We start from the raw sequence: 14,059 nt of genomic DNA, 5'->3' as shown, positions 1-14,059 counted from the left end.
AAAAAAAATAGAAATAAGAAGAATTGTATAAGAAGGTAAAGAGAACATTCTCTAGAAATAAGTTCCAAAAAGCAAGCGATAAAGTTAGTAAAATTAACTTTGTTATAAAAATCATGTGGCGCTAAAAATCTTAGCAAATTTAAATTGAATGAAAAACAGTGATTAGATGATTTTAATTTGATTTGAACACAAAATAAAGGTGCATTTGACATTAACTTAAAAACGATTGATGTTTTTTAGAGCAGTACATTTCCGCTTTACCAATTTTAAAAGTCAATTGCAAAGCCATTTTTTATGTCCTGATCAACCCTGAAAGTTTATGCAAGTGGAAAAAATCAAAAGGTGAACTATAAACTAAAATTTAGTCTACCTATATAGGTCCATGATTTAGTATTAAGTAATTTCAAGGATAAAAGTGATGATCAATTTGTGAAAAGGTGTTCATGAAAAAAATAAAAAACTGCAATGATGGGATCAATTATGTAATTTGGTCTAAGTGTCCCAAAAATGTGTTTATAAAGAAATGAACCCTAAAAATTAAAGCAAATTCAGCTTTATTGATTTTTAACAAAGAACATCTTGTCTGAAACGCATTTTTGAATATCTTAACATACTACACAAAGGTAAGAATGTAACCGGTTCATTGAAAAATGATAGGGTTTGCGTCAGCAATTTGGGGAGAAAAGAAAAAACTTTCAATAAAAAAAAAGAAATCTATTAAAGAGAATTATCTAAAGGCAGTTTGATGAAAAACAAGAACTTAAAGCTAAAAAATTGTATGCTTTTCGGAAGTTTTTAGACAGTTTTTTATCTTTTTGTTTTTAAAAATTTTGAGAGAAGTAAATATTTTATTCTTGAGTTTTTTTGTTTCAATTATGTGTACAGTTTAAGGCCTTTTTCGGCTAAAATTTGATGTTTTTTACAGAAGATTTCAAAATTTCAAATTTTTTTTTATAACTAGTAATTAAAATTCTTTATTGAAACTATTTTATTTAATATTTTAGAATAAAAAGTTCAATTTGAGAAAAAAAAATTATTTCATGGTAAACCACATTAAAACAGTAAGCGGCGAATTGAAGCGAATAGTTGAAAGTTATTTGACTAAAAATCACTTTCAAAGCCTGACATATCGAAGTGGTTGCAAAAATACTGGTACATTTCCACTCGATCGTTTACAAATTTCTTTTAAAAAAACTTCCATCGATGCCGTGTTTCAAGCTGTCAAAATCAACAACATTGAAAATTTATTTTATTCTTCAACAGTATCTAGTCCATTAGTTTTGGGAAATGCTACCAAAACACCTAATACTCCGTCAAGAATGTCAAATCGTGAATTTTGCTTAAAGGTTTTGCTATTTTGAATAATACTATTCAACAAGTAGGAAAAGATATAAACAATACAGTATTAAATATGCTTCGAGATCAATTGACACCAATTCTAAATAAAAGAGTTCAAAAAGGTGAGAGAATAAATAATATGACATCGGCGGATGCTATAACTGATTTAGCCAGCCAGATTTTGGATGGGTTTGCTAAAAAAAGTTATACTCTTGGCTTGTTCATTGACTTGTCAAAAGCCTTTGACACTGTTGATAATAAAATTCTCTTGTACAAACTAGAAACACATAGAGTAATAAATAGCAACTTAAAATGGCTGCAAAGTTATCTTAACAATAGAAAACAAGGAATATCTTATGATTCAACGTGTACAAAATTAGAAACAATAAGCTGCGGAGTTCCTCAAGGCTCTATTCTTGAACCCTTACTATTTCTGGTTTACGTAAATGATATTTACCTATCTTCAAACATGCTTAATTTTGTTTTTTAGGCTGATGACACTAATCTTTTTTATACCCATTCCAATATAAAATCAATTTTCTTTACAGTAAATCGTGAGCTGAAAAACCTAAATGACTGATTTAAATCAAACAAATTCTCTTTGAATATCAGTAAAACTAAGTATATTTTATTTCATCATCAATCTAAATCCGATGACTTGCCTCTGCAACTTCCTCAGCGAATAAAAAATAACAATATAGTAAACAGAGTTTCATCACTTAAAATTTTAGGAATAATATTTGATAAACATCTCAATTGGAAAAATCATATTACGCTAGTTGAAAACAAAATTTCTAAAATTATAGGCATTATGCATAAAACAAAACACCTACTAAGTAAAAAATGTTTAATAGATTTATATTACTCTTTTATCCATAGCTACATAAGCTATTGTAATATTACTTGGGCAAGTACTTGCCGTACAGCATTAAAAAATATATATATTAAGCAAAAACAAGCCAGTAGAATTATATGTAATATGCATAGAAACGCCCACTCCAAGCCGTTACTCCGGGAAATAAAAGCTCTTAATGTCTATGAGTTAAACATGTTCCTAGACTTGTTATTCATGTTTAAACAACAAAATGACATGCTTCCAAAATACTTTAATAAGCGATTTCTAAAAATAAATCATAAATACTTAACGAGGTGCTCTATCCATAGATCTAAAAACATCTGATTACTCAATTTCATATAGAGAGCCTCGTCCGTGGAACATAATTCTTAATGAAAATATGAAAAGTATAACTTCAATAAATTGTTTTAAAAATATAGTTAAACAGTATTTACTTGAATTAACAGACACAAACATATTTTTGTATTTTTAAATGAAAAAAAAAAAAAATTTGTAATATTTCTTACTGTATGTATTTATTTAATTTTTACTTACAATACTTACAATAGGGGCTTGATGACAAGACTTCTGTCTTCTACTTGCTCCTGTCGTTATTAATTTTTTTTTTTTAATTTAAATTTTATTGATAAAAATTGTACAACAAGATCGTTGTAAAATGTTTATAAATGACGAAATAAATGTTTCTAATTCCAATTTTAATCTGCATTGAGATTTTTTTTGCAGATGATAGCTGTTTGCAGATAATACTGCGGTCATCTGCAAATATCTTGATGCCACAATCACCATTTATACACGAGGTTACATTGTTTATAAAAACTAAACATAAAATTGGTCTTTTAAGGAATTCCACCCTTTACAAAAATTTTGTTTGAATACGAATTACCGACACAAACACATTGAGAACAATTTGTTAAAAAGTTTGTTATCCAGTTTAGCAATTCGTACTTAATAACAAAGAAATGCAGTTTGAACAGTTACATAGAATGAGTTACAGAATCAAAGGCTTTCTCAAAGTTTATATATATAATATCAAAACTATTTTTATTATTGGCAGAAATGGTTCACTAGTTTAAGGTTTTCAACATCTGTGCACATGTGGATCTTTAAAAAGCCGCATTGATGAACAAAAATAAGTTTATTAACTTGTAAGTAGTAAGTAACTTTACAAATAATGCACGTTGAATAATTAGGTCTATAGTTTGTGGTTTAAGATGAGTTTTCTTTCTTAAAAATGAAATGAATCACTTACACTTGAAATGAATTAAACAGTGATCATAGGTGTTTGTGAATGGAGCAATAGTTTCCACATTAAACGCATTTTTACAGTTGTTGGTTAGTATTAGATCTAAAAGGTTATTATGTCGTGTGTTATCAGCTGTAAGCTGGCTTAAGGCATTTTTTTACAAATAGGCAGAGCATTTTTTTACAAATAGATTGTGAGAATCTCCAAAATCTAATTAGAATGAACTAATTTATGAGTGGCAGATTAAAGTTGCTTGCTACTATACATGTAGAACTGCATGTTGACGTTAACCTCTTAATTATCTTACATAAGGTTTTGTTTATAAAAAACAAAAATGGCTGCACATGGTGGGTGGTAAATGCATGAATTTTTTTTATCTTTTGATCCTTGGAGGTGACACATATAACTTCTGCATTTTTTTAGTTCCTCTGGGACTTTGAGAAGAATTTGCACTGAGTGAATACTATTGCGCACAAGTATGAGTGCACCACCACCTTTGTCGTTACAGTTATGTCAAAATACTTTAAAGACATTGCCATTTAACAGTATGGTGTCTGACGTTTTTTTTATTTGTCCAAGTTTCTATTATAAAACAATGTCAACATTGCTTTTTTGAAGCAGATTGTGCAGCTAGTGTAATTTGTTATTGATTGATCTAGCATTAAATTAAGCACAGTTATCATTTTTGAAGGGATATTAATTTGTGTCAATTTTATTAGTTTTATATAAATGGTTCATATTTATTCTAGAATTAACAATATTACGCTTAATTTTATTGTTTAATGTATTAAGTCAAATTGAATTAAAAAGTTTTTAGTTAATTGGTAGTCACTATTTAGATCTTTACTTTCTTGTTGAGGTAAGCCAAATGTTAATAAATATTATTAAGTTCTGAATCTGATCATTTTTTAGCTCATATACTTTACTAGTACTTACAACTGATGAATTAAAACGATGTCTAGTGCTTTAAGCCCTGTTAAATAAATGTCGGAAGGTGGTGTGATGCCTAAGTTTTAAAAGTACTGCTATTTTTCAGAAATCTTATGGCATACAAATTTAATCTATAATTATATTATACCTATGTAACATACAAATATAATATATATTAAATGTGGCATACAAACTGAAAGAGGTGCAATACTTGAATGATTTAAATGTAACCTACCACAGATGATGATTAGGTTAATAGTATATAGCTTTTTCATTTTTTAGTATCTTTTTTTTTAATTTCCAAGTTTAGTAATAAACTTAAATCATTAGATGTTTTTCATTTCATTTCATTAGCATACTATTTTAATCAAAAAAGCGTCTGTACAATAGTTGATGCTTAAGTAGTTCAGATGTATACAAAACATGAGCAACATTTTTGTACAATTTCAAAAACAACAGAAACAACAACAACATCATCAACAACAACAACAACAACCACTGGCGTAAGATTAGGGGACGGAAGGGGCGATAGCTTTCCTAACACTCAAAAAATTTTCATTTTTTCCATTTAAATTCTGATTCTAGCTGCCTTAGCCCCCCTTAATTTTCGTTTCAGCACCCCCAACTTTCTTGATCTTCCATCGCCACTGATAACAACAACAACATCAACAACATCATCATCAACAACAGCAACAACAACAACAACAACAACAACAACAACAACAACAACAACAACAACAACAACAACGGAAAAATATAAACTTAATAGAAACCGTCAGTAACAAAAGAAGTTTTAAACTTACCAAAAAAATGAAAAATATACGTAATGGTATTAAATTTCACTATTTTTAAAATGTTTATGAAAAAACAAGCACACAATTAAATAAACAAAAACGTACTAATTAATAACAGTTTATGATCTAGTGTAGTTTATAGTATGTATTAGCAATATATTATAAATAAAAAAAGAAATATTTTCTTAGAAAGTTTGATAAAATTAAGAAAAGCAAGAAAAAAAACAAGCCTAACTCTAACTTTGGCATTTGGCCAATGATTTTGCAGTTTTTTTTAATAGCAAAATATGCATAAATACAGATAAACATTGTTAGTTAAAAATAACAGTTATAAAAAATGTCAGCAGTACTATTACAAATTTATTAACTGCTTATCTCTGAATGACTAAAGTGATGGAAGAGGTGGATAAGGACTTGAATTCTGCTCAGCAACTTATTTAGTCGCGGTACGACAAAAAACAGTACTGACGTCAGACGGAATCACAAAGTATGGCACTTTGCAGCCACGTCGACGTAAATACTAAAATAATAAAGTTAAATCTATCAGTAAGAGAACAATCTTTTTATTAGGGGCTCTGATTAAAACTAATTACTTTTGAGTAGTAACCTTTTAAAATTAGAAACATGTTTTACTTTTTTAATTCAATATATCATTTTACTTTTATGTTTATCTAGCTGGTAAGTGTATTATTGAAGGAAAAAACGTTCAAACATGAACATCAAACAAATAAATAGGACAGCTAATGTAGCCTGGAGCCCAAAAGAACAATACCCTGTGTATCTAGTTGCTGGAACTGCTGCTCAACAATTAGATGCAACATTTAAGTATGTATAATTCACCAAACTTTAATATTTGTAATTATGACTAGTTTAGTTTTTTTTTTTGAGTTGTTGTAAAGATATATCTTTTTAATATTACTTTTATAAGTATAGTTACATACTAGTCTAAATCTCCGTCTTTCAATTTAAAATATGCTGGATATCCATCCAGTATATTTTTTATTGTATTATTTAATAATCCAATATGATTTTTGTCCAAAAGTTATAATGGATTATTAAAAAATATCTTTAACAGTATTTGTATAATAAATACAAAAATTATTTATATGTATATAGATATTATTTTTTATAGTAGTCATAAACAAAACTATACATATAAGTATTTCTCATATTTCAAGTAGATGTAATAACATTTAAATCCTTCTGAAATGAAATTTAATTTAAATATAATTACCAGAAAGTACTTGAACTAGATTAAAATGCCTACTATTTAACATTTAAATCCTTCTGAAATCAAATTTAATTTAAATATAATTACCAGAAAATACTTGAACTTGAAAATTTGAGTTCTTGCTACTCATTTTTTTAAAATAATTTTTATTTGCAGTTCTCACAACCCTAAACACCAAAACACAAACCTTGTTAAACCTTTGTCGCTGCGCTAAAAATATGTTGAACATGGTACTTCCAGAAGCATAGGATAGATTAAAAGCTCGAACCATTTGATTGCGTGCCAAGTGTTCTACCATTAGTCTGTTACCATATTGTTCAATGATTTTCTTGTGGAGTACTTTTCTATTACTACTAAGTATGATGTGTCTTGCCAATTACCAATCATTAATGTAATATCATTATTTAGGGTACCAAATATTGTGTATCTTGTTATATTACAGATCTTTATAAAAAAGTATTGTCAAGTATTACCTATTGCCCAGCTGTCTGGAGTGAGATTTTGTCAAATTTTGACCTAATTTGATTTATATTATTGTCTAAATCTTTGTTTTTTTTTAAAGCTTGCATTATGTATGTAATAATGTGTGTGTATACTTATATATATATATATATATATATATATATATATATATATATATATATATATATATATATATATATATATATATATATATATATATATATATATATATGTATATATATCAACCCTCAGATTTAGGGTTTCTATGTTTTATGCTTAGACCTTTGTATCAAATAATTTTTGCTGGCCTGATGCCGACCTCAAAAAGATTGAGGTCGGCAAATTATTGCCAACTTCAACTAGTTTTGCTTATCTTTGTAGCATACGGCATTTTCAGAAAATGAAGAAAAAATAAAGAATAATGAAAGAAAAAACTGAGGGTTTGGGATGCTGCCCCATCCCAAACCCTCAGTCGATGTAGCAGCACTCCGCTGCGAGTCAGGCTATTTGTCAGTCAATGATTGTACTGAACCCCCTGACAACTTTATATAATAATCATTAAAGTTTTTGTTGAGAAGAAAAAAAAAAACATTTTTTGAAAGCTGTTTAAATTAAATAACTTTACTTATATTTTTATATTATTGAAACGCATTTAAATAAAGGAGCAAATCACTGCTAATGATTTTTTATAAAAACATTAATGAATAGCATATATTTTTTTATATTTATATAAGTATTTATTTTTTATTATAAATGTTTTTAAATAAAAAATATATCAACTTTTTAAATAAACAATTTAATTATTTTTTCTTTTGTGCGAAGAATCGTTAAGAATCTTTTTTAAACTTTTAAATGCGCGTGTTTATTAAACAATTGTTAGATGTAAGTTGTAACTTTATTTAAAAATGGTTCCGCATAATATTATATTATAAAAACATTAGTAAAGATAAACAATTCAAAGTTATTTATTTCAAATGTAATTTAGATAATCTTATTGTTATAGTTTATTATTTATTTTAGTTAATTTTAATTTTATTTTTGTTGTTTTAGTTTTAGCTAAACTAATTTTAATTTGTTTTTCAAATAGGGTTGGTATGGTCATATTATGACATGAAATCGTACACCATCCTGGCCAAGCCTGTATATATATATATATATATATATATATATATATATATATATATATATATATATATATATATATATATATATATATATATATATATATATATACATATACATATACATATACATATACATATACATATATATATATATATATATATGTATATATATATATATATATATATATATATATATATATATATATATATATATATATATATATATATATATATAATATAAACAAGTTTATGATTTATAAACTTTGTATATATATGTAAGAAAAAAAAAAGTATGTATATATATAATATATATACATACATGTTTAAAATACCATAGGTGAGCATCCAAAACTTGCAATTCTTAAATTAAATCTTCTTTTAATGTAAGGCTGTCAACATAAATGTCTTTTGGGGCTCATTTTTTTTGTATCATGATGTTTTCTATGCAATTTTTTCCTGCAACTAGTGCAGATTTTTTTACTAGGAATTATACCAAAATCTCTGGCTAATTACTATAAAAGATAATAATCACTAAACATTATTTCAAGTTTATTACCAGGTACCGAGGTATTACTTTTAATATTAAAATTCACTTTTCACTTTTTTTGTGTGTTTGTTCAAAGGATTACAACAATGTCTTCAATCTTCATTCTCAAAAAGTAAATTTTTTATGCTTCTCAATAAAATTAAATTATAAAACCAATTTTTTCAAAAGTTATTAGTTGTAAAAAACAATGAAAAAACTTTTGCTTGTAGCAGTAAGTTTTATGCAAAACAGCTCACATATTAAATAGTGTTTTTTTTTTTAAGAACCATATTAGAAAGTTTTAAGATATGCTTTTCTCATATATATGTAAAAAAGTTTCAATAAAATCTGAGATGATCCATGAGAAATCTCGTAAAAATATCTTTCTGCAGGGTTATTCAATATCAAATCACCTAGTTTTTTGAAAGTTCCCCAGGGTACCATCTCAGATTTGCTTTAAACTTTGACAACACAGAGATCTTATGAAAAAAATACAATCCAGAAAATTTCAGCTTGATTGACCAATTTGTTCAAAAGTTATGATTGAATTAAAAATGACCAAAATCCGAAAAATTTGTGTATCGGGAGCTTACAACAGCTTTTTTCGATTTTTGACAAACCATAACTTTTTAAATAAAGATGGTGATCATTTGAAATTTTGTAGGGTAATAGTTTTTCACCCAAATAATCCATTATTGCAGTTGTTTTTGACTGATTTTTTACAGTTTTTGAGTTATTGTACCTTAAAGTTTTTCGAACTTTAACGTGTTACAGTTTAATACTTACTTACAGAAAGTGGATTTTTTTGTTACCTTTGTGTACTTAGGGTCACTACCACATACAAAATTTATACCTCAAAATTTATACAAACTATACTGTAAAAGAGTAAGATAATCAGTTAAAAGAAAAAGTATGTATACATGAAATTAATTAGCTTATCTCTGATTTATATAACTCATAATACTGTCATAGTCATTACTAGCAAGAATATAGTCACGAGCACTTATACTTTTAATCAATGGAACACTTATTTGACACATTATCTTGTCAAATGGAACCCAACACTGACTTGATCGTGCATTTTTCGTCCATTTTATATTTAATTTGTTTCTTTGCATAAACTTCACATTAACGTTTTGATTTTCATTACAAATATTAACCACAAGCCCTATGTACCATTCTTCATCGTTAAAGCATGCAATATATTTACCAGGTTGAAAATTTGAAGGATTTTTTTTTAATCAAACTAACATCATTTAACACATGAGTATCATAGACAGTATCACTAGAGATTCTTCGTAAAAACAATTTCTCTCCACCTGGTACAAAACAGTGATAGCTTCTTGTTCCCTGAACTGTGCGCATCCCTTCATATTGTTTCTAAAGGTTAAAAGTTGTTTCATGGTTATTGATACCATCACTTGAAAGATAAAATATGTTAACACCTTTGATGTTTTTTTGAGCCCATGTAAACAGATCTTGTGGTGTGAGAATCTGATTTGTAATTGCTGCTCGTAGACTAGCTTTTGCTGCTTCTCTTTTTATAGTACCTCCTATTCCATCACATGGACTTTTGCCATGTGGCGTAGCAAAGAAGCGATGCTCAGCATTTATTTGGTGATCTACAATGTGATAAATTAAGTTTATTAGACATATGTAGTTTTTATACTGTGACGCAGCACCATCACTGAAGTATTTAACTTTGTTCACTGTGGGTAGTTTGATTTTGACTTAGTTTCATAGGGAGCAACTTTGATTTTGACTTAGTTTCATAGGGAGCAACTTTGTGAGAAAACAATGGACTGCTGATTGGTCATAACAAAGATGGTCAGAAATTAAACAATAGCATTCACATTTAAGGTGATCATTTTCATCTTTGTAATAAACAGCAAATGGGTGTAAGGTAGCTTGATCGGCTTGCCAGTAAAACCCTTGTATAGCATCTTGTATAAGAAAACTATAGTTTTCTTCAAAATCCATCAGAATAATGCAGGTATATTGTTCTAATGTTTGTTTTGCCTCTGATAAGTAGGAAGACTGTGCTTCTTTGATAAAGCGGTGGTGACAAAGGTCATACAAAGTTTCACTTAGAGTTTCAATAAATTCACTAATGCTTGTTTGGACTGTAATAAGTGCAGTTCGGTCAGTTGACACACATTGTTTATATGTGATCTGATCATCAAAATCAAAATCATTCTTTTCAAACACATTTTCCCAGTAAGTCTTCAAATTTATTTTACCAGGGCAGTTGGAACATAGATGAAACATGCAGTTTCTATATTACAAACACATACTTTCATTAAATCTTTGTAATATATTAAATGGACCTTAGGTAAAGCAGTACACATCAACTTTCCATTTTGTAAGTACATACACAAACTGTGTATGTACTTCCACTACTGTTAACTGTGATGCACCACTTCAGCCTTAGTTCACAGAACTTGCTGAATCCAACTTTGTGTTTAGGCTATAACTTCTTAAACTCAAGATAAAGGTCTTTTTTTCCTGGATATTGTCTTGTGAACTCTTCAGATTCATATTTTCAATGAATTTTTATTTAACAATATCTTCCAAAGGTTGCCCTATTTTAGCCTCAGGTTTAACAAGTATTTCTTTTTCATTTTTCAACTTTGGAGCTTTTATAACAAGTTGTTCTAAAACTGAAAATGTTTTGCAATTTTTTTCAACTGACCAACTATCAGGAGTTAGTGTTTGTAGCTTAACTTTATCTTCCTTTAAACTTATTTTCATTTTATTTTTTATTGCATCTATCAGTTTGTCTAAATCATTACAGTTAATGCACTTTTGCTTTTACTCAGATTTTTTTTTGGGTCCAATGCTGATGCTACTAGTTTTGTCATACTTGTTTCCAGTTTTTTAACTTTTTGCTTTCCATATTCTAATTTTTCACGTTTACTTACATTTTTTAGAGGAGATATTTCCAGTAAAGAAGCACTCATTTAAAACTGTCTTATTTAGGTCTGAAGAACTAAACTCCTCATCATCAACATCTTTGTCTTCATCTTCTTGACTAAATTTTCCTGTAATTTGTTCAAGTTTGAATTCATTCAAACAGTTAGTGCAAAGTTTTTGACCAGGTTTGATCTTAAGTTGGCTGTTAAAATATCGACTTTACACAACCCCTTAATAATTTTTTTCTTGTGGACTTTAAACGGATCACAGCAGTATTTTTGAAGTGCTTCATATCTAGAAATATAGGCTTTTTCATGGTGAAAACATATCTCCTCATTTAGTTCAAAAGTTTGTGCAATTCTTTGAATTAAAACTTTAACATCTGCGTTCTCAATATCTTTTAGTTTTATTCTTCCAATCATTCTACAATAATACGTTTTGTCGCAATCTTCATTTAAAACTTTCCCAACACAACATTTCTCTGTCATTTTTTGCTATTTTTTTATTTTTATTACTAATTTAAAAAGTTTAAAAAAGACATAAACATATTAAATCTCAAAAAAACTAACAAATATCAGACACTGATTATGACATTGATTAGGTCATTATTATTAGTACAAATTAAGACATTATGTCATTAAAAAAAACAACTGAATATATTCATTCACAGATAAATAAAAAATATACTACTGTCATCTCTATGACTAATTATTAGACTATGAAATAAGGCTAGCTTATAGTCTAATAACATTCTCCTTTTGAAAATATCATCACTCTCAAAAAGCTACAATCATGTCATAAAATAGAGTATAGGTCTTTAAATTTTTTTTGGTGATTGTCTATATATAGAACCTCAACATTAAAAAGTTTCATAACTTATTTCAACTGTTTACGCTATTTTCTATGCCAGCAAAGTCAATTTAATTTATCATAATTTTTTAAAAAAGTGATTTTTCAATACGCTGCTGCATGTGCTAAATTAATTTTTAATGCATAATTTTGATTATTCTAACAAGTAGTGACCCTAAGTACACAAAGGTAACAAAAAAATCCACTTTCTGTAAGTAAGTATTAAACTGTAACACGTTAAAGTTCGAAAAAATATTTATAATGTTGCAATATTTAGCAACTTTAAGGTACAATAACTCAAAAACTGTAAAAAATCAGTCAAAAACAACTGCAATAATGGATTATTTGGGTGAAAAACTATTACCCTACAAAATTTCAAATGATCACCATCTTTATTTAAAAAGTTATGGTTTGTCAAAAATCGAAAAAAGCTGCTGTAAGCTCCCGATACACAAATTTTTCGGATTTTAGTCATTTTTAATTCAATCATAACTTTTGAACAAATTGCTCAATCAAGCTGAAATTTTCTGGATTGTATTTTTTTCATAAGATCTGTGTGTGGTCAAAGTTTAAAGCAAACCTGAGGTGGTACCCTGGGAGCCTTTAGGTGATTTGATATGGAATAACCCTGCAAGCCCCTAACTTGTTAAAGTTCATAAACCACTGCAAGCCCCTAACTTGTGATAGCTTGCAGTGGTTTATGAACTTTAACACTCAAAAACCTCAGTTGTTTACTGCTAACTAATTTATGGTAAATATTGCAAGTATATGTGTGTTTTGTATGTGTTCGTAAGTTATTGAAAATGAATGAGACTACATAAGAAAGCAACATATGTAGCTTATATTGTTCTCCATGTTACAAAGTATAACTACACTTTGTAATTTTTTTAAAGCAGTATTTAAATCATAGTTCAGTTTCTTGAAGAAATTAATAAAAATGTCCATTTTAAAAGTATATTTTAAAAGTTGCCTTCAGGAAATTAAAGTTCATTCTTTCTTCCTTAACTAGATAAGTATAAAATGACTCACTAGATAATATATATTACATAATTAAAAATATTTTTCTTTTAAGCACATCAGCAACATTGGAAATTTATCATGTGGATATTGAAAATAATGAGCTTGATATGCCAGTGGTGGGTTCATTGGACATAGAACAAAGGTAGTTTTTAAACTTAATTAAACTATTTTAATTTTTTTTAATTTACCTTTTTTTTAATTTATTTTTTTAACGTTTTTAAGATTAAAATTTATTATAAAATTCAAAATAAAATGTAATAAAAAATAAATTTTAAATTAAATTGTAGTAATTAATAAATTTTAAAATAAATTGTAGTAATTAATAAATTTTTAAATAAATTGTAGTTAATAATAAATTTTTAATTTTATTTTTCTGACTCACTCTCATCAAGAGTTCTGACAATTGTAATTGTAATAAAAACAATAACAGAAACAGTAATGCTTCTAAATAAAATAATAGAATAACTATTGGTATTCTACTATTTTATTTTGAAGCATTAACAATGTGATTTACAATTATTGTAATACAGTATTACAATAAAAATTAATATTGTATTGCAATTCATCTTCATAATACAATAATAATATCTGGAAAAAAAAACAAGTATTGTAATGACCCACTACAATTACAATAAATATTGTAATTCATCTTTATACTAAAATAACGGTTTGTTGTTATTGTAATGAAAAAATAATTGTAATGTCAAAACTTAGTCATGTGACCAGAAATAGAATCAATAATCATATATTATTTGTACCCTAATAATCTGAAA

At 27.2% G+C, this 14,059-nt stretch overlaps 2 protein-coding genes across 3 annotated transcripts in view; both read left to right on the top strand.

Moving 5' to 3' along the window:
• The first annotated feature begins 1,411 nt into the window (after positions 1–1,411).
• On the top strand, positions 1,412–5,149 carry LOC136088151 (uncharacterized). Its single transcript, XM_065811812.1, has 3 exons — positions 1,412–1,774; positions 1,829–1,892; positions 4,953–5,149. The coding sequence occupies exons 1-3, from the start codon at positions 1,412–1,414 to the stop codon at positions 5,147–5,149; spliced, it is 624 nt and encodes a 207-aa protein (XP_065667884.1).
• Positions 5,150–5,600: 451 nt separating this feature from the next.
• LOC100197954 (protein transport protein Sec31A) overlaps positions 5,601–14,059 on the top strand; it is a 102,849-nt gene continuing 94,390 nt past the window's right edge. For both annotated transcript variants that reach the window (XM_065813433.1, XM_065813432.1), the window contains exons 1-3: positions 5,601–5,707; positions 5,837–5,986; positions 13,339–13,428. In XM_065813433.1, the coding sequence (XP_065669505.1) occupies positions 5,874–5,986; positions 13,339–13,428 (203 nt within the window). In that variant the 5' untranslated portion in view covers positions 5,601–5,707; positions 5,837–5,873. The remainder of the gene's footprint in view (positions 5,708–5,836; positions 5,987–13,338; positions 13,429–14,059) is intronic.

This window comes from Hydra vulgaris, chromosome 12 (genome assembly GCF_038396675.1).
Source record: "Hydra vulgaris chromosome 12, alternate assembly HydraT2T_AEP".
Lineage (NCBI taxonomy): Eukaryota > Metazoa > Cnidaria > Hydrozoa > Anthoathecata > Hydridae > Hydra > Hydra vulgaris.
Note: the sequence above shows the minus strand (reverse complement) of the source record. Positions and strands in the feature narration are given on the sequence as shown.

What these genes read in the sequence shown, in the direction of transcription:
- LOC136088151 (XM_065811812.1), top strand. Translation starts at nt 1,412, where the DNA reads ATGCTTCGAGATCAATTGACACCAATTCTAAATAAAAGAGTTCAAAAA. An exon ending in TTGAACCCTTACTATTTCTG is followed by an intron (nt 1,775 to 1,828) that starts GTTTACGTAAAT and finishes TTTGTTTTTTAG; the next exon opens with GCTGATGACACTAATCTTTT. An exon ending in AATTTTCTTTACAGTAAATC is followed by an intron (nt 1,893 to 4,952) that starts GTGAGCTGAAAA and finishes TTCTGATTCTAG; the next exon opens with CTGCCTTAGCCCCCCTTAAT.